This window comes from Xenopus laevis, chromosome 1S (assembly GCF_017654675.1).
Source record: "Xenopus laevis strain J_2021 chromosome 1S, Xenopus_laevis_v10.1, whole genome shotgun sequence".
Classification (NCBI taxonomy): domain Eukaryota; kingdom Metazoa; phylum Chordata; class Amphibia; order Anura; family Pipidae; genus Xenopus; species Xenopus laevis.
In genome coordinates, this window is record NC_054372.1 from 26,208,451 (window position 1) to 26,229,821 (window position 21,371).

At 37.6% G+C, this 21,371-nt stretch overlaps 1 protein-coding gene across 2 annotated transcripts; it reads left to right on the top strand.

The window, feature by feature from the left end:
• Nucleotides 1-1,679: 1,679 nt before the first annotated feature.
• On the top strand, nucleotides 1,680-21,099 carry tmem33.S (transmembrane protein 33 S homeolog). 2 transcript variants are annotated; one of them, XM_018243121.2, is made up of 8 exons: nucleotides 1,680-1,832; nucleotides 6,402-6,458; nucleotides 7,803-7,897; nucleotides 10,466-10,653; nucleotides 13,864-13,931; nucleotides 17,795-17,928; nucleotides 20,120-20,203; nucleotides 20,406-21,099. In XM_018243121.2, exons 2-8 carry the CDS (start codon nucleotides 6,414-6,416, stop codon nucleotides 20,533-20,535), a joined length of 744 nt encoding a protein of 247 aa, XP_018098610.1. In that variant the 5' UTR covers nucleotides 1,680-1,832; nucleotides 6,402-6,413; the 3' UTR covers nucleotides 20,536-21,099. The 2 variants fall into 2 exon arrangements, with proteins under 2 accessions (XP_018098610.1, XP_018098609.1); XM_018243120.2 differs by lacking the exon at nucleotides 1,680-1,832 and adding an exon at nucleotides 1,868-1,987.
• The last annotated feature ends 272 nt before the right edge of the window (nucleotides 21,100-21,371 follow it).

A 21,371-nucleotide genomic window follows, 5' to 3' on the forward strand; every position in this document is an offset into this window, starting at 1 on the left:
AGATGAACTACCTGTCTTTTAAGGGCACAAGTTAAAGGTTTGACTTTTAACATTATTCATTATATATTTATATCTATATATCTGCTAGCTATATGAAACCAAAAGGACAATGAGGGAGGACAATGTTAAAAGAATATCAATGCACTTGATATGGCTTATCAAGCATTAACATAGGGCCTCTTTCAATCTGTTATTCACTCTGCTGTTTCTGTGAGCCCATCTCCATGACAATTTTGACATCATCAGGCTTCTGAGCTACCTGAGTAAACGGATTCAGGTTAACTGGTTTCATGGATTATGGCAGTTTAAAGACAATGTAATGAAAAAAAAACATGAAGATGACAAAAATATAGAAAGAACAGCCTACAGCAATATTTGCAAAGAAATCAAAATGCATAAAATAAACATGAATGTTTATCTAAGAACTGTTTCTCGTGTACAAGTACTATCTATTGTCACTAACATATCAATGACTACATTTTGAACGGTAGGAATTTGTAGAATGCACTGACTTACAGGCTTTACTTTGCCTATAAAAAGAACAGATCTAAGCAAAGAAAACAGCTTGTTTATATGCCCGTGCCATGCACAAAATTAGAGCATTAAGAGATTATATTTCAAAATGATTCTCGGACTACTGATAAAGCAAGATGTAGCTTACAAAATATGTTAAGATAAACAAAGGTCCAGGGCCAGGTGGTATTCATCCCAGGGTACTTAGAGTGCTTAGCTCTGTGATTGCCAAACCAAGGATTCAGGATTCGTTGAGGTCTGGCACGGTGCAGAGAGACTGGCGTATTGCTAATGTGTATTAAAAAAAGTGATCCCATTTTCAGCCACAAAACTATAGGCCCGTTAGTCTGACATCCATAGTAGGAAAGCTTTTCGAAGGGGTATTAAGGGATAAGATACTAGACTTGCAAATCATAATACTATGAGTTTTATGCATAATTGATCTTGAAAAGACTAATTTAATTTCCTTTTATGAAAAGTGGATGTGATCTACTTAGACTTTGCTAAAGCATTTGATACAGGGGGAGCTACGTGACATGCCACAAAAGGGGCGGAGCAACATCGCAGAGATGTCCACAGCGCTGTAAAAAAGGTAAGTTCTGTGTGAATTGGTGGCAGGCCAGGGGCTTTTTTTAAAGGGTATTACAAATTACCGGCACCTGCATTGCCGGTAAATTTGTAATACCGGCCCCGGCAGGTGTTTTACCGGGTAGGCCGGTAAAATACTGGCCGGGTGGCAACTCTACCCGGTACGCGTGGCCATGTTGGGGCACACGTATAATGAACGAATGCTCAAATTGGTTATTGACGTGTGGCACCAGACCAGAAGCGGCTTTGCGCATGAGCTCTGACTGACATGGCCGCTCCCTCGTGGTGCAGGTGTCACAGCAATGGTGGGGGACAATTAAAAAAAACTAGTTACCCCCATTCAGACTGTGGGCTCTATTAGCTCCACTTTTGGATGGGGATAATATTTTGATCAACAGGAGCCCTATAGGACCAGGAACAACTGTTAAGATTATTTAAATTAGCCCTTGTTCTTCTGCCCCTTGTTTGCACAAAAATACTCGGACTTTCAAACTACTAATCATTTTTATTTCTTTAACAAAAGCAGGATGTGAATAATCAGACTGGGAACGAAGCAGTAACTGTCAGTTACGTCATTTTAGCGCGTCCCTCCCACAAGATGGCTACGTGATACGTCTCTGCGATTACGCCAAGTTGTGACGCCATAGCCTCGCGTGATGAGACTTGGGGCACCAGGAATTGCCTGAAAGACAGGAGGCAAGGAGCTTGCGGTTAGCGGCTTTGCGGGAGGTGTAAGTAGCGATCCGGGTGCTGTCGGACATTATGCGCGATTAGAAGGGTCACAAATTGGGAAGGGGAGGGAGGCAACTAGGCTTCCGTCATGTTCCTTCCCATACACAGATCATGTATGTACTGCTCGGTCTTGTCACTGACAGCAGTGGGGCCGGTAAGTAAGTGCAGATCAGACGGATTATGCTTCCGACCCCGGGGTGACTGCTCCGTGCCCCTCTCCCTGTTTATATCATTGCGTTTTCTACACGACACTGAGTCTTCTGGCAGTGGCTGGAGGTGACGTATAGAGGATTTAATTGATTTACTCATTTCATTGGTTAAAGGGCTGGTTCACATTTAAAGGAGACATTTTGTCTAAAAAATAAGAATGTGCCAGTGCGTTATACACATTTAGATATAAAAGAATTGTGCTTGAATAAGTAGTGTTCCCGGCTGATTTATTGAATATTTCTCGAAAAACACTAATAACCCCCCCCCCCTTCTCTTCCACTTCCTGCTCCCTGAATTCCCAGGCTGTGCTGGTGGTTCTCAGCTCACTTGTACTGTAGGACAGGAACCAATCAGCAGCTAGCAGGACCTGATAGGGAACTGAAGGCTGTTTGTGCTTGTGTGACTGCAGGGCTATGATTGGCTGTCCCCTTCCTGCCATAGGACACACCCACCCATCATTTGAAACACCAACAGAGAACATCTATAGGGAGCTCCAATAAAGGGGCTATTTTTAAAGACCATATTAATTTCAAGCACCGTCTAAAAGCAACACCATACGTTATTTATAATTGCCTACAAAATTTAGTTTTTTATTTCATTCATCCTATATGTCTCCTTTAAGTCATATTTTCGTATGTTATATTATGGCTAATTCTAAGCAACGTTTCAATTGGCTTTCATTTTTTATAGTTTTTTTTTAATTATTTGCATTTTTCTTCTGACTCGAGCTTTCAAAATGGGATCACTGATCCCTTCTAAAAACATATCCTCTGTAAGGATACATATGTATTGTTATTGCGAACTTTTTATTACTCATGTTTCTATCCAGGCCTCTTCTATTCATATTCCACTCTCTTATTCAAATTAATGCAAGGTTGCTAGGGTAATTTGGACAATGGACAGATTGTTGAAATTGCAAACTGTACAGCTGCCAGGCCCTGACTTCTTGCTGCGGCGCCCCGGGGCCACTGGGCCTTAGTGCCGGCACCCGCGCTCGCACTGGGGATGATGCGTAAAGGTATACACGTCCCCTGTGCTCCCTTGGATTGCAGCTGGGCGGCATGCTGCCCCTAAAATTGTGCTGGCCTGGGCCTTTGTGGCCACACCACAAATCCTGGCCTGAGAGCCGCTAAATAAGGAAAAAAACCCAAGTAATAAAAAATGAAAAACAGTTGCAAGTTGTCTCAGATTATTACTCTCTACAATACATCATACTAAAAATTAACTCAGAGGTGAACAACACCTTTTAATTTGTAACTCGAGAGGTGGAGTTACCAAACAGGAAGGCACAGGAGTGTCAGGTCAAGAGTGCCAAAGTACTTTATCACTATACCTTATCCTTTATCACTATATCTTATCCTTATAGGGGTTGTTCACCTTTAAATTTGTAATTGGTTTTCATTTTTTTTTTTTTTACCATTTGTGGTTTTTGAGTTATTGAGCTTTTTATTCAGTGGCTCTGCGGATTGCAATTTCAGCAATCTAGTTTTTAGGATCTAAATTACCATAACAACCAATTACTGATTTGCATAAAAGACTGGAATATGACTAGGAGGGGCCTGCATAGAAAGATGAGTAATAACTAGTAGCAATAATAATAGATGTGTAAGATTACTAAGCAGTTGTTTTTAGAGGAGGGACAGTGACCCCCAGTTGAAAGCTGGAAAGAGTCAGAAGAAGCTATATATAAAAAAAAAAGAAAATATGAAGGCCAACTGAAAAGTTGCTTAAAATTAGCTATACTGTAACATACAAAAAGTTAACTAAAAGATGAACTACCCCAGTAAAGCCTGATGCAGTGTAAAACATTGATTTAGTACAAGTACAAGTGTTGGACCTGTTATTCAGAATGCTCGGGACCTGGGGGTTTCTGGATAACAGATCTTCCTGTAATTTGGATCTTCATACCTTAAGTCTTCTACAAAATCATGTAAACATTAAATAAACCCAATAGGCTGGCATTGCTTCCAATAAGGATTAATTATATCTTAGTTTGGATCAAGTACAAGAAACTGTTTTATTATTACAGAGAAAAAGGAAATCATTTTTAGTATTTGGATTATTTTATTATAATGCAGTCTATGGGAGACATCCTTTCTGTAATTCAGAACTTTCTGGATAATGGGTTTCCGGATAACTGATACCTGTAATTAAAAGAGAAGTATTATAGCAGCAACCCTGCAATTAAATATCCTTGAAAGCATTTTACCGAATATTGCCTGTCAAAGTTTTAGTGTAGACAAAGGGGTAGATTTACTTTGTTGCCATCATATTATATTTCAATGTACAGAGAAGCCTTAACAATACATTAAACCCTGCAAACGTTTATCCTTCTACGTATGAGCTGCAGCTACTCATAACATACTCATAATTCTTCCTTAACTGCCATAGATCGTTGACATCAGTACTGACAAGTATTAGGGTTGGGGCAAATTTTTTTTAGTGGTGTATTTATCAAATGGTGAACTCACCAACTTTCCCCCATTGATATATGTGCCTAAATAATCCCATAGGAATGAATAGACAGCGGTGGCATTTTACTGTGACAAATAATTTTACACTTTTACACATGCTAGCTGCGGCTCATAGGTATAGAAGGAAAGATTTTTACAGGGTTTACTGTATTCTTAAGGGTAAGGGCACACCTGGCAAAATTTCCTCGTGAGGCAACTTCGAGCAACTTCGAAAAACGAAGCGCAGCGTGAGCCATGCTGCAGGCGATTTTTTATTATAGCTGGCGGAAGACAGCGGGAAGCCGTTCGGGGAGATTAGTCGCCCCAAAGAAGAGGCGATTAGTCGCCAAGCGACTAAATCTCCCCGAATCGCCAGGTGTGCCCTTACCCTAAGTGTGCATTTAATTATAATATGATGTTTTTAATCACTTGTAAAAAAATGTGTTTTTGCTTTGATTTAGCATTAATAAAGGCTATTTATAAATTAGCTACTCTGCAGCCATTGTGGATGTTGATTTTAAAGGAACAGTTCAGTGTAAAAATAAATACTGGGTAAATAAATAGGCTTTGCAAAAAAAAAAAAAAAATAATAATGTTTCTAATATAGTTAGTTAGCCAAAATGTAATGTATAAAGACAGGAGTGACTGGATGTCTAACATAATAGCCAGAGCACTACTTCCTGCTTTTCAGCTCTGCGACTGGAAGGGGGGCCACATGGGTCATAACTGTTCAGGGAGTTTGCAATCCATTTGCCTCAGCATGCAGCTAAGATTCAAAAGCAACAGTTATGTTCCCCCACCCTCAAGTCACTGATTGGTTACTGCCTGGTCTTTATACATTACATTTTTGGCTAACTAACTATATTAGAAACATTTATTTTGCACAGCCTATTTATTTACCCAGTTTTTATTTTTACACTGAACAATTCCTTTAAAGGATTGTAGGGCATACATAATAGCATTTAGCTTTAGCATTTTTTTTTATTTATTTTTTTAACTAAAAATCGTTAGACTATTCGACCATTTGATAGTCGAAGTAATGTCTCTTTAAAAAAGAAAACTTCGACCATCTACTTCGCCACCTAAAACCTACCGAGCACCAATGTTAGCCTATGGGGAAGGTCCCCCTAGCAATTTCTGATCGAAGGAAAATCGTTTGATCGATGGATTAAAATCCTTCGATCGAACGAATTGCGGTAAATCCTTCGACTTCGATGGTCGAATCCATAGTAAATGTGCCCCTTAATGTCCTCACCTGTATTCTTTGTACAGGTATAGGATCCGTAATCCAGGAACCTGTTATCCAGAAAGCTCCGAATTACGGAAAGGTCTCCCATAGACTCCATTTTATCCAAATAATCCAAATTTTTATTAGTGATTTTTCTCTGTAATAATAAAACAGTACCTTGTACCTGATCCAAACTAAGATAGTATTATTCCTTATTGGAAGTAAAAGCAGCCTGTTGGGTTTATGTAATGTTTACATTATTTTGTTTAGGGTAGGGGCAGATTCAGGGAGATTAGTCACCTGGCTGCCTTCCCCCTACCTTCCCGCCGGCTATAATGAAAAATTGCCAGCGGTATGGCTCTCGCGACGCTTTGTTTTCCGAGGAAACTTCGGGTGACTTCGGAGAACGACTTTTCATTATAGCCGGCTGGAAGGTAGTTCTGGGAGATTGTCGTCCCAAAGAAAAGGCGATTTGTCGCCGGGGCGACTAATCTCCCCAAATCTGCCAGTGTGCCCTTACCCTTAGACTTAAGGTCTGAAGATCCAAATTATTATTAAGAACCGTTATCCGGAAAACCCCGGGTCCCAAGCATAACCATTCCCATACCTGTATATGACTAGTAACGTTTTAACTGTATGCCAACCAGTAATAAACACCCTTTTCTTGGCAAATTCAGGTCTTTGGGAACATGGCAGACACAACGCCAAGTGGGCCTCCGCAGGGAGGAGTAGTGGTAAGTAGCTTTATACTCACTCTAACAAAGTGCAGGTACAAAATTGGGCAGCGCATCAGTGTGTGTCCGGCAGTATAGATGGATATTTTTGGTGTTACTAAAATGTTTCGTGCTTGCTGTATAAAACATTTGTAAACGCTATTGTGTGCCTATGGGATCATTTCATAAACACTGAAGTATGCCTCTCATGTTGAAAAAAATGCACACTACCATTAAATTGTGCATCAAATACAAACATGGATAATCACTGTACAAGTCTAGGTTGGTGCATTAAGTTAAAGGAACAATAACACCAAGAAATTAAAGTGTTTAAAATTAATGAAATTATCATTAATGTTGCCCTGCACTGGTAAAACTGATGTGTTTGCTTCAGAAACACTACTATAGTTCATATAAACAAGCTGCTGTGTAAAAATGGCGGAAATTGAAAAATGGCTCTATAGCACAGGATAAAAAGTAGATAACAGATAACACCATTATTCTACAGAGCTTGTCTGCTGTGTAACCTGAACCTTCTTTCCTTTGAATGGCTGCCCCCATTGTTACACAGCAGCTTGTTTATATACACAATTACACAAACACAGCAGTTTTACCAGTGCAGGGCAACACTACATTATATTTAATTTTTTTGATGTTACTTTAAATATGTAAAATACGGCACATCTAGTTTGTTTTCATGGCTTAATTTTCCTTAAAGGGATTCTGCCATGATTTTTATGGTGTAGTTTTTATTTTTAAATTACACTTACACTGCAAATAATTCACTTTACTATTTAAAATGTCATTCCTGAACCAGCAAGTGTATTTTTTTAATATTGGTGTAGGCGCCATCTCATGTCATTTTGCCTGGCTAGGTGCTTTCAGGAAGAGCCAGCACTTTAGGATGGAACTGCTTTCTGGCAGGCTGTTGTTTCTCCAACTCAATGTGTCTCAGTGGGACCTGCATTTTAATATTGAGTGCTGTTCTTAGATATACCAGGGGAACTGTTATCTTGTGTTATGAAGCTGCTATCTGGTTACCTTCCTATTGTTCTTTTGTTAGGCTGCTGGGAGGGAAAGGGAGGGGGTGATATCACTCCAACTTGCAGTAAAGCGTTACTGATGTTTTTCAGAGCACAAGTCACATGACTGAGGGCAGCTAGAAACTAACAATATGTCTAACCTCCTGTCCGATGTAAAATGAGGGAAAACAAAATCAGGGGATGTAAAATTGAGGTTCCACTGTATTTTGAAATGTACTTAAGTGTGGTTGACCTAATGCAAATGTTAATATTTTTGCCCTAATCATTTTCTCTTTGAGTAAAAAATTATATATCAATTCTAAATGTATGTATCGTTTTATAGCAATTTCTGATGGCAAATAAGCTTGACACTGCAATGTGGCTTTCCCGGTGGTTTACAGTATACTGTTCAGCTTTATTTATTCTACCAATTTTAGGGTAAGTATCTTGTATTCAGTTTAACTCTGATTGGCACCTTGTACTGGGACATTATTAATTTAATACAAAGTAGATGAAGGGCATTCCATTATCTGTTATGTTTTATCCTGATGATGATCCTCTGGGATCGAAATGCGTAGATATTTGGTTGATGGGATAAAGATCCTATAATTTTTTATGAAAATTTAGCCGTGAGCGCTTTCTTCCTGTGAAATAAATATATATATATATATATATCTATAGCTATATATATATCTATAGCTATATATATATATATATATATATATATATATATATATATATATATATATATATATATATATATATATATATATCTATATATATCTATATATATATATCTATATATATCTATATCTATATATATATATCTATATATATCTATATCTATATATCTATATATATATATATATCTATATATATATATCTATATATATCTATATCTATATATATATATCTATATATATCTATATCTATATATCTATATATAATATATATATATCTATATATATATATCTATATATATATATATATCTATATATATCCCTTAAATGACAAGAATCTTCAGCACTGGTAGAAAAGTACATAACCATAGTTTTACAGTACAGATATGGGACCCATTATCCGGAAACATGTTATCCGGAAAGCTCTCAATTACTGAAATGCTGACTCCATTTTATCCAAATAATCCAAATTTTTAAAAATAATTTCCTTTTTCTCTGTAATAATAAAACAGTAGCTTGTACTTGATCCAAACTAAGATATAATTAATCCTTATTAGAGGCAAAACCAGCCTAATGGGTTTATTTAATGTTGACAGATTTTTTTTATATTCAATTTTGAAATTTGACATGGGGCTAGACATTTTGTCAATTTCCCAGCTGCCCCCGGTCATGTGACTTGTGCCTGCACTTTAGGAGAGAAATGCTTTCTGGCAAGCTGCTGTTTTTCCTTCTCAATGTAACTGAATGTGTCTCAGTGGGACATTGGTTTTTACTATTGAGTGTTGTTCTTAGATCTACCAGGCAGCTGTTATCTTGTGTTAGGGAGCTGCTATCTGGTTACCTTCCCATTGTTCTTTTGTTTGGCTACTGGGGGGGAAAAGGGAGTTGGGTGATATCACTCTAACTTGCAGTACAGCAGTTAAGGCTAATGGCACACTAGGCGATAGCGCCGCGATTTGACTCGACTTTTAATCCGCAATCGCTGGGGAAACTTTGGCGCTGGCGTCTATGGGGAATCGCGTCAAATCGCCAGCGTAAAAACACACGCGGCGATCTTTTTTCTATTGTCGCTCGAAATCGCCTAGCGAGGCGATTTCGAGCGACAATAGAAAAAAGATCGCCGCGTGTGTTTTTACGCTCGCGATTCCCCATAGACGCCAGCGCAAAAGTTTCCACAGCGATTGCGGATTAAAAGTCGCGGCGAAAAGTCGCCGCGAGTCAAATCGCGGCGATATCGCCTAGTGTGCCCTTAGCCTAAGAGTGAGTGAAGTTTATCAGAGCACAAGTCACATGACTTGGGACAGCTGGGAAATTGACAATATGTCTAGCCCCATGTCAGATTTCAAAATTGAATATAAAAAAATCTGTTTGCTCTTTTGAGAAATGGATTTCAGTGCAGAATTCTGCTGCACTATTAACTGATTCATTTTGAAAAAAATGTTTTTTCCCATGACAGTATCCCTTTAAGGTTTCCCACATTTAGCATTTTTTATTCTTGGTCTCACCAATTTATAATGCATTTCAATGGATGCATTTCCTTGATTTTAAGTAATGTTTTTGCATCAAAATTGTGTCCTTATGTAAAAGTTTTTTTCCTCTATGAATGTTATTAGTTTTGAAATAAAGAGGTTTAAATACTAACTAGGGATGAGCGGATTTTTTTTGCCTAGTTTCGCTGTGGAATTGACGCCCATGGATTTGTATTCGTTGCTTAACAATTTTTTTTAATGGGCGTCGGCGACATTTTGCTGGCAGCAAACTTTTGACGAAACGGGTCAAATGCACCCATCCCTAATAATAATAACAACAGATTCTGCCTCTAAATGGTCAATTCCAATTAGTCTGCCCCTGATACAGTCCTGCACCAATCACTTATTGCTTGAGATTGTGTATATGACAGAGAGTCTTGCACATGTCCCCCATAGTGTAACCCTTGTTATTAACACAGTAAATATTGTATCTCAAAGTAAAACTTATATCTTTTCAGTACTTGAAGAAAAACTTACTTTAACACATTTCCCTGATTTTACATTTTCCCGGATTTTAAATCATTTTCCTGGTCCCCTGAAAAACATAAAATTGGGGTTCTACTGTATACATCAAGGATCTTTGAGAAAGGTCCTAATGAAAACTAAAATGTTTTACTTTTGTACAATGTGGTGAAAATAAAGATACACATTATATAGGGAATGACTTTTGAATGTATATTATTATTGATTGTGCACCATGCTTGTTTCTTTTATTAGCGTTTGGATACAGGCCCTCTAGGAACTATTGGTGTTTTCTCAGCTAATGGAATAGTGTCTTCTTTATTCTTCATTTCCAGCTTACATGAAGCCGCTAGCTTCTATCAACGTGCCTTGTTGGCAAACGCTTTGACTAGTGCTCTTCGACTGCATCAGAGATTACCACATTTCCAACTAAGCCGGGCATTCCTGGCCCAAGCTCTGCTAGAGGACAGTTGTCATTACCTCCTGTATTCACTCATCTTTGTCAATTCCTATCCTGTTACAAGTATCCTTTGCCGATATATACATAAAATGCAAAAAACATTATTTTAGTCATTTGTACAGTGTGTTAATCTCTGGCATGTGGTAACTGGCATCAGATTATTAGAAAAACTGTGGAGGCCCTAAAAAGACGGCTGCCGTGGTCTGTTTCTGTGGTTTAACAAGGAAGTTAAATTAAAATAACCCTTATGTGTGATGTAGATACAGGTATGGGACCTGTTATCCAGAATGCTCGGGACCTGGGGCATTCCATATACCCAGTAGGTTGGTTTTGCTTCCAATAAGGATTTATTATATTAAATAGAAAAGGGAAATCATTTTTTTTTTAATTTAGATTTGGTTAAAATGGAGTTTACGGGAGATGGCCTTTCTGTAATTCGGAACTTTAGGTATCATGGGTTTCCGGATAACAGATCCCATACCGTTATCCGGAACCCCGTTATCCAGAAAACTCTGAATTACAGAATGGCTGTCTCTCAGACTCCATTTTACACATAGTTAAAGTTAAAAGTTATTTCCTTTTTCTCTGGAATAATAAAAGAGTGCCTTGTACTGTAAGTCGAAACTCTGAATCCTTTGCAAAAGATTCGGGTGAATACCAGTCCAAATCCTAATTTTCATATGCAAATTAGGATTGGGATAGGGTGTTGCTAGTCATTCCTTTATTATTTACTTAATTTACCCTGCACCCGAGGCAAGTTTCAAAGGCGGAGTGCTGCCCACTCGGAAATACTATAAATAAATATATATATATATATATATATATATATATATATATATATATATATATATATATATATATATATATATATATATATATATATATATATATATATATATATATATATATATATATATATATACAAGATTCCTCTGCACTCAACCCATTATCAATATATTTAAGACAGAGACATTTTGTGCATACAGCTACTGAAAAATGCCTTACCCTTTAAACAAAACAGGGATTGTTTGTCCATATATTGCAATATATTTAAGCTGGCCAACTACGTCAAAGTCATCCCATATCTGGCCAGTCCTATGCTCAATTTTCATTTGATTCATTAAGAATTCTATGGTTTCATTATACATTTTATAAAAGGGACAAATGCGTTTTACCTGCAACTTACTAGCTGCTTTCAAAGTAAAACTCCCAAACTTGGCTGCCCTTTTATTAGACACCAGTGGGATCACCTGACTATAGTTGGAGGGGGTGGGAGCTACAACATGGAGCTGGTCACTGCTCTTGTAGAACTATAACAAACAAGGGAAAGTTGTGCTCACCACTAGTTTTTAAAATCATTAGGCGGGGGTGTAATGAGGGTGTGACCACAAAATACATATAGACAAATACAAGATTCCTCTGCACTCAACCCATTATCAATATATTTAAGACAGAGACATTTTGTGCATACAGCTACTGAAAAATGCCTTACCCTTTAAACAAAACAGGGATTGTTTGTCCATATATTGCAATATATTTAAGTTGGCCAACTATGTCAAAGTCATCCCATATCTGGCCAGTCCTATGCTCAATTTTCATTTGATTCATTAAGAATTCTATGGTTTCATTATACATTTTATAAAAGGGACGAATGCGTTTTACCTGCAACTTACTAGCTGCTTTCAAAGTAAAACTCCCAAACTTGGCTGCCCTTTTATTAGACACCAGTGGGATCACCTGACTATAGCTGGGAGGGGTAGGAGCTACAACATGGAGCTGGTCACTGCTCTTGTAGAACTATAACAAACAAGGGAAAGTTGTGCTCACCACTAGTTTTTAAAATCATTAGGCGGGGGTGCAATGAGGCTGTGACCACAAAATACATATAGTCAAATACAAGATTCCTCTGCACTCAACCCATTATCAATATATTTATATATATATATATAATTAATCCTTATTGGAAGCAGAACCAGACTATTGGGTTAATTTAATGTTTACATGATTTTCTAGTAGATTTAAGGTATGAAAATCCAAATTATGGAAAGATTCATTATCCAGGAAACTCAAGGTCCCGAGCATTCTGGATAACAGGTCCCATACCTATATTAGTATTTTTGTTCTTAATAAGAAGGGGATGCAGAGCTCCCCATTAGCAACAATAGTTACAATAGTTACAATAATACTAAATACTTTAACATCTGACACAAGAATAATATCATGTGCCATTTATTGTTTTGTAAGCACCACATTTATCTTATTTGGCTGTCTGTAAATTTTTATAGGTTACACCTACTTACCTGATGAGATTCTTACAATTGAATGCAATACTTTAGGCATCTTGGTCAAATTACTTACCGTAAGTAAAAAGTAGTGAACAACTTATGCAGGAACCAGTGTGTTAAAAAGCAACATTGTTGCAAATGTTAATGCACAGTGATCATTTAATTTTGCCAACTTTAAAACATAGGAAGAAAGTCGTAATTGTGGCACGTGCAAACATTTGGACCCCTGTAACTGTGCATTAACATTTGCACAAACAGACATAACATCTATTTTCTGGAACGCTTGGAACATGGATTGAGCGATTTTCCCGTAATTTGGTCTGCTATAAATCATTCAAATGTTAAATAATCCCAATATGGATACATGCAGATTATGTTATTACGTTATCCAGAAAGCTCTGAATTACAGAATGGCTGTGTCCTATAGACTCTATTGTAATGAAATAATCTTTTTTTAAATTGATTTCTCTTTTCTCTGTAATAATAAAACAGTAGCTTGTGCTTGATCCCAACTAAAATATAATTAATCCTTATTAGAAACAAAACCAGCCTATTGGGTTTATTTAATGTTTACATGATTTCCTAGTAGACTTAAGATATTAAGAAAGATCCATTATCCGAAAACCCCCCAGGTCCCGAGCATTCTGGATAACAGGTCCCATACCTGTAGTAATAATGGTAATAAATAAAATAAAACTTTTTTTTTTTTTTTTTTGCATAAAATGGATGCTGTGGGATAGGGCCTGCCCATAGTGTGAAGCTCTCTGGATAACCTTATACCTCTTTATTATTTTAACACCTTGATTCCAGTGGTAGTTAGTTCCTATTTTTAACTTACAAAAGTAAATATGTATAACTGTTCCTTGTCAACTGTATGTGTCAAAGTTCTAAATGAATCTGTGAAGGCAAAATATGCAGCGCACCTAATGCAAATCGTTTCCTTTGAGCACTAATTTGCCGCTGATTTTCCTTAATCATTTTTCTCCAGTGAGTATTTTCCCAGTCTTGCTCTTTTCCTTGCTTCATGCATCAACTTACACAAAGAAGGTTTTAGATGTAAGTATCCTGAAGAGTAAGCTAGGAATTTGTAGCTGCAATAAATGTGTTCGTATTCTGTCCCCAAGATATTGTTTAGACATCTTTTTCAGCAACAGCAGCTTTTAGTCTTGTTGGGTAAGTGCATACCAGCATTGTACACTGTGCAAGAGGGATGGTTTGGCTCATTCTTCCAAGCAATTTTGCACGAGTGTGTTAAGCTTGGTCACCTGTTGCTTACACACACATTTTTAAATCATGCTGCAAATTGTGAGATGGATTAAAATGAGTACTGTGGCTGAGCCACCTTTTTGTACTTATGACACCAGGGGAACTATGCCGAAAATTGAATATAAGCGTCATACTGAAATAAGAAACTTTCTAAATACAATTAATTAAATATTAGTTTCTGAAATAATCAAGTTTATGTTCACTATTCCTTTCTCAGCATCTGTTTCTCTTCATTCTGTCTTGATAATCATTGACAGTTAGATCCAATTTTTCTTATTGGGGTGCTCCTTTCCTAGCAGAGGAATTAGAGCTCACTCAAATAACTGATCCCAGTACAAACAAAATCTAACAAAATACCTGCCTTTTGCACAAATTCTGCCTGTAGAGAAATATAAGATGTCCTTTATCAATATATTCAAGACATTGAAACATTTTGTGCATACAGCTACTAAATGCCTTACCCTTTAAACAAAACAGTGATTGCTTGTCCATATATTGCAATATATTTAAGCTGGCCAACTACGTCAAAGTCCTCCCATATCTGGCCAGTCCTACACTCAAATTGCATCTGATTCATTGCTGTTTTGTTTAAAGGGTAAGGCATTTTTTAGTAGCTGTATGCACAAAATGTCTCAATGTCTTAAATATATTGATAATGGGTTGAGTGTAGAGGACTCTTGTATTTGTCTAAATGTATTTTGTGGTCACAGCCTCATTGCACCCCTGCCTAATGGTTTTAAAAATTAGTGGTGAGCACAACTTTCCCTTGTCTACATGTAGAGAGACAGGATTTCTGATAATTTGCACTAATGAGCTCTAATACATCTTCTAGGCAAAAGGAGCCCCCTATAAGATACCGTATATACTCGTGTATAAGCCGAGTTTTTCAGCACCCAAAATTTGGTGAAAAACTCTCGGCTTATACGCGAGTCATACGCAGAAGGCTGCAAAACAGGCTGCGCTTCATGAGCTCCTCCGTGTCCCCTGCACCCCTGATGGGGCTACGCATCCGTGGGGTCGGCAAGACTGCCCTAATCCATCGCTTCCTACTGTAAGTACTGGCGCACTGTAGAGGAGATGCACTATTCAGGGGTGGTTGCAACCTGCGGCCCGGGATGGAGATCAATGCGGCCCCTATTGAAACGCTCCATTGCCGAGTTGCACTACCGGGAATCAAAGACAGTGCAGTGATTTTGTCTCCCGCTCCCTCAGAGCTTTTCTTCTCTGCAGCAGACTTTTCTTTTCACAGCTTCCCTTGCTGCCGCTCCTCCTCCCTTGTCGCAGTCTCTGCTGCAGGATCAAATTACTTCGGCTGTGACAGGGAGAAGGCGAGCGCGCTACCAGCAGCTGTGTGCATCTGATTGGCCAGCAGCACTCAAATGGTTTTCAGCTCGGGAGAAACGGAAGCAAGGAAGGAGCTGCTACTATCACATTAGCACTGCAGTCTGCAGGCTTCTCACCACTTTCCCACCCATACGGTCAGTCAGTGCCTCTGTTAAGTTGTCCCTGGGTTATTGTGCTGGCTACTGGTCCACTTTCTAGTTAAAGCCAGAGAGCAGAGCAGGCATTAAATCTGTGCCATTCTGCTATGATATCTGGGGGTATTATACATGTACTTGCTGCTGTGCCATCTTTTTGTGAGCTCTGGGGGTATTTAGTAATAGAGTGCCAAGTCTCCCAGTCCATCATTTCTCAGCCTAGGCTTATACTCGAGTCAATACGTTTACCCAGTTTTTCTAGGTAAAATTAGGTACCTCGGCTTATACTCGAGTATATATGGTATATTGGATCTAACTGACAATGAATATTTGACACCCAACTCCTGCATGAAGAGAGAATGAAGAGAAACAGATGCTGAGAGAGGAATAGTGAAGATGAACTTGATTATTTCAGAAACGATGCAGAATTTTTAATTGATTGAATTCAGAAAGTTTCTTATTTCAGTATGATGAAGCTTCCATTAAATTTTAATTTTTGCGATAGTTCCCCTTTAAGCTCATTTGGCTGGTCCACCAAACAATTTGATGTTTCCCAGATGTACCCACCTTGAAGTAGGCAATATTGCCCTGATCACAACAGTAAATGCAGTTCATCAGGATGAGGACTGCATAAGCAAACTGGTGTCCCTTCCCCAGCAAAATTTTTAAATCAGCCCCATTTTTTGGCCTGGACGGGCCTAGTGGAGGGCCCCATAGACAGACCAATAAGCAGCTGACTTGGAAGAGAGAAAATAGAGCAAGAGAATGAATTTCAAGCTAATGAAAACCAGATCTTTGGGAAAAAGTTAATCTTTCCGCAAGACAATGATCCCAAACACAAAGCCAGGGTAAGGGTGGAGTTACTCAAGCAGAAAATACATTTTGATACCAATCCAGTAAATAATCTGTAGCACTATTTGAGCTGCTCAAGTGTCTAACCTGAATATCCTGGACCAAATCTTCTTGGATGAACTGTGTGCATAATTATTGCTGCAAAAGCGACTCTAAAAAAAGTGTGGGATTGGATATGTAGGCAAACCCCATACTGAGGGGCAGGTTTAGAGCAGTCCACCATCAATAGTACTTGTTACAGCAAAGATCCATTTATTATGGCTCGGAGACATATTAACAGTACCGGGATGTGGATTTGGTAAATTTTGATTGATTCCACTGGGAAAAAAAGTTAATGGAAACCTATACCCCCCCCCCCCCCAAACAATGTAGGTCTCTATAAAAAGATATCGCATAAAACTGCTCATATGTAAACCTGCTTCAGGTAAATAAACCATTTTCATAATAATATACTTTTCTAGTAGTATGTGCCATTGGATAATCATAAATAGAAAATTGGCATTTTAAAAAATAAGGGCAGCCCCCTGGGATCGTACGATTCACTGTGCACAGAAACAAACCATACATGTTAGGTCACATGAGCCAATTAACAGAAAGAGTTCTGTCTTTTGCTTCCACATTTCTTCCTGTTACAGTGAGAGCTGCAGTATTTCTGGTCAGGTGATCTCTGAGGCAGCACACAGAGCATCATGGAATGGTGTCTCAAGGCAAGAGATGTAAAAGGACAATATTTACTTGTATACCAGTTTGATAAGATTTTGTAATATGCCACTTAATTTGATATAAATCTGTTACTTAAGTATTCATTTTGGGGGTATAGTTTTCCTTTAAAGAAGAATGAAACCTGACTATTCTCATATGGCCTTCCATCCTCCTGTAATACAGTGGCTAATAAATCGTTTATAATAATTAAAATCTCTAAGCAGACTTTATAAGAATATATTTTACAAGTTAATCATGCTTCTTGTGTATTATATGACAAAAGAAATTTGGAAGCACACACAAAGGGGCCCCTTTGTGATGTATACTTTGGGCTTCAAATAAATCACCGTTTGAACACAATTGCAACGAACAGGTGTGCATCCGAATTTCTTTTGTCATTTACCCATTGACCCTTATGCGAGGAAAGGGTCTTCCTTATTAGCACCCTACACTTACAACAAGTGTGATGGGATTAGGTTGAGCTCTCCATGTTCGTGCATTGTATTCTTGTGTATTATATGGCTTACTGACCACATCTACAACATTTTTGCTTTACATCTTGCGTAGCTTTTGCTTCTTATAAATTGACACACTGACTTTCTACTGACTTTCTTATTTCAGGCCAAAGGACCAAACAGCATGACTTTTGTCAGGTCTTTTCTTGACAAACTAAATGCGAATCAGCAAAATATTCTAAAATTTATTGCTTGCAATGAGATATTTTTAATGCCCGCTACTGTGTTCATGCTGCTTAGGTAAGGACTTCTTTTTTTTTTGTAATTATTTATTGTACAGTGTTGTGGATATGTTGGCCCTTATGCGGTGGTAAAGTAACATAGTAAGTAAGGTTGAAAAAGGACACATGCCCATCAAGTTCAACCTTTTAAATCTTTATTTAACCTGCCTAACTCCCAGTTGATCCAGAGGAAGGCATAAAAACCCATCTGAAGCCTCTCCAATTTGCCTCAGAGGGGGAAAAAATTCCTTCCTGACTCCAAAATGGCAATTGGACTAGTCCCTGGATGAACTTGTACTATGAGCTATCTCCCATAACCCTCACTTGCTAAAAAGCCATCCAACACCTTCTTAGATAGCGTTAAGAAGGGGTTGGATGTGTTTAGCAAGTGAGGGAATACAGGGTTATGGAAGATAGCTCATAGTACAAGTTGATCCAGATGATTTAAAAAAAATGTTATAGGTTTGAACTTTGGCATTGGCTACTTATAGGACCACTACATTTTCATGCCTACTTCTGCACATCATTAGGGAATAGCATTAAAAGCCTAGTATCTTGTCATCCATCTGTGCAGTCTTTGTATGTCTAGGTTCCCAAAGCAGGCACAGTCATGGCAGCTGGCCAACTGTCCATTTCCTATTCACTCCGTTCATTTTTTTTTTTTTATAAATGTATTTTAGTAGTGTTTCATAAAAAGGCAGATATATAAATACATGTGTGTGAATAAGTTCCTTGCTTCTTAGGCATATGACAGTAGCTGCACTTCAGGATCTGTAGGGCACCTGCTGCTCTATATTATGCTTCCTCATAATTTACCTTACCCTTCCTGTTAAGAACCTCTTTTTACATTAGATTCTGAGATATTCTGAAACAGTTTGTAAATTTGACTTCTGGGTTTTTTGAAGTATTAAGCTTTTTGTTCTGCAGATCTCCAGTTTAGAATTTGGTTGCTAGGTTCTAATTTACTCTAGCCACTAGAGTGGTTTTGAGTAAGAAAATGGAAGATGAATAGGAGAGGCTCTAAACATTCAATCATAACAAAACAAAGAAAGAAATCACCATTGCTCAATCTAACCCACTGGGTAATGTTTACCAGCTATTAGAAGAAGGAGGTGACTAGACAGCTACTAGAAATGATAAAAAGCCATTTGTTGCACAGTGTGCTGGCTATCATTCTCCTTCTGTTTACAAACAATAAACTCTATCAAGCAGGACACACTTTACCTCTTTTAGCAGCTGTATTTCTGTATGTAATATGTATATGTCAATATATATACCCTTCTATTGTACAGTACAGTTGAATCTGTGCACTTTAAAAACATGTTAATAATAACATAGTAAAAAATAGAGATAGTAAAAAATTAGATAGGGTTCTTGGGACAGCTCCACCTTCTAATTTTCCTTTTCTTTCTAATTTCTAACAAGATCCTCAATCGCTCCCCTGATGATCATTGAGATTTAAACCCTCCTTTAGAAATTATATTAATTGTTGTATTATCCAATTGTTTGTCTGGGAATTAGAGTGTAATAAGTGAAGCACTGTAGCACTTTATATTTATTGGCTATTTATTTTTCAAGAACGCAGGGAGAATTAGATTCTATGAAATGAAGCACTGAGACACTTTATATTTATTATCAATCAATTCCTTAATGAGTTCAGTTATAATTAAGGCACAGTACACTTTCTAGTTAATTAATTGTCAATATTTTAATATTCACAATATAGCAGTACAATCACTTAAATTTAAATTATCACTTTATGTGAATTTACAAATATTCTTTTTAATTGTTCACCTTTATATACTACTTTTTAAAACAATTATTTGGTTACTTTACGCAATTGGCAAGTGGAGATTGGGTAGTTACAATTAAATCATAGTGAAGTTGAGATAGAATTGATACTTAATTAGGGAATTATATGGGGTATTCTTTTCCTCTTCTTACAAATGTTAATAATAACAATAATAGTTTTCGTCTGCCGGTATCACAGATACTTGTAAACTGGAAAGTGGCAGAAAGTTCGAATTCAAAAGTAAACACTTTTACCTGATTCTGTCTCCTGAGGTATTACTCCTTTCATTCCATATTGCTTTCAGTTCTTGTTGGCCTACCTGATAGCACAGTGGGCTATGCACTTTTTTTGATCATGCCTTATATTATATTTACACTCTGGTCTTCTCAATCGGCTAACTTTGTATTTCCATTTTCAGCGGCCAAGGGAGTTTACTTCAGCCCTTCATTTACTACAGATTTCTAACACTCCGATATTCCTCCAGAAGAAATCCGTATTGTCGGTTAGTATTACAACACGTGTTATCACTTGTTACCACATTTGTGTATGTTTTTGTGGCTTTTTGGAGAACTTGGTGTCTTTCACTATACAGATATGTTTCTGCTAGAACTAGAATTAGCTGAACTCAGAGCCACTGTCATAGTTATGAGTCGGTGTTCCTAGGAGTGTAATGCAAGTAATAATTCTTAATCTTTTGGTTACAGAACATTATTTTCTGAGCTGAGAATTATCCTTGAACATCTTGTAATGAAGCCAGTGTGTCCGGACTTTGTGAGAAGGTTGTGTCTTAGCAGCATTGCATATATAAGCAGGCTTGCACCAACAATGGAGTGACTTATGTTTTGTTCTGTGATGTGTATGTATAAACAAGCATTAGCAGCTGCTATTTCTGCTCATAGTATGATACCTGGGTGCATTATACCACATTCAACCAAGTGATTCCATAGAAATCATGTTGAACTCTATTATGTATTTTTATATGTCACTTCTTACAGTTTCTTAACCCCCTATCCTTCATGTGGTCCATTGCAGTTGTTCTTTTTTTGGGGATGTTAAAGTTACATGACACACTGGATGATATTTCCCTTCCAGCAAATCCAGGGCAAGGACTAAATCTCTTTGGGCTCTTTTTTTTATACTGTATGCAACAACGACATAAAAATGCACAACATTAACAATATTGACTTCACCTGTTTTTTTTACCATTTCCCCAGCAAACGTGATAGGAAAGCAGAATGGTATTGGTTGTAGTGTTTATTTTTTATTAAAATATAAATTTATTAAGGTTCAGTCTTTGTAATGAACCTCTGGTACCGAGATGTACATAGAATAGAAAAATTTACACAGTGCTTGTAAAATTCCAGCCTTCTGTTTCAATAAAAGTCTGACCTCCTCAAATATGTCTCTGCTGTATTCTCTGGAAATGTGTAGCGTACATAGACTGTGTGTTTCTAAAGAACACTTTCTCCCGGCACTTCCAAGGACTACTGCAACCTCCTCACAAGTGATGTGCGGGTTTGGAAAAACTCAGCCCACATCTGACCCTAACCTGCAAAATATTGCTATTGTAGGACCCCTACCAAGGTCATCTCTCTACACCATTTCTGTGCATGCCTCTTTTTCCAAGACTTGGGGGCGAATTTATTTCGGCGAAGGCTTCGCCACACTTC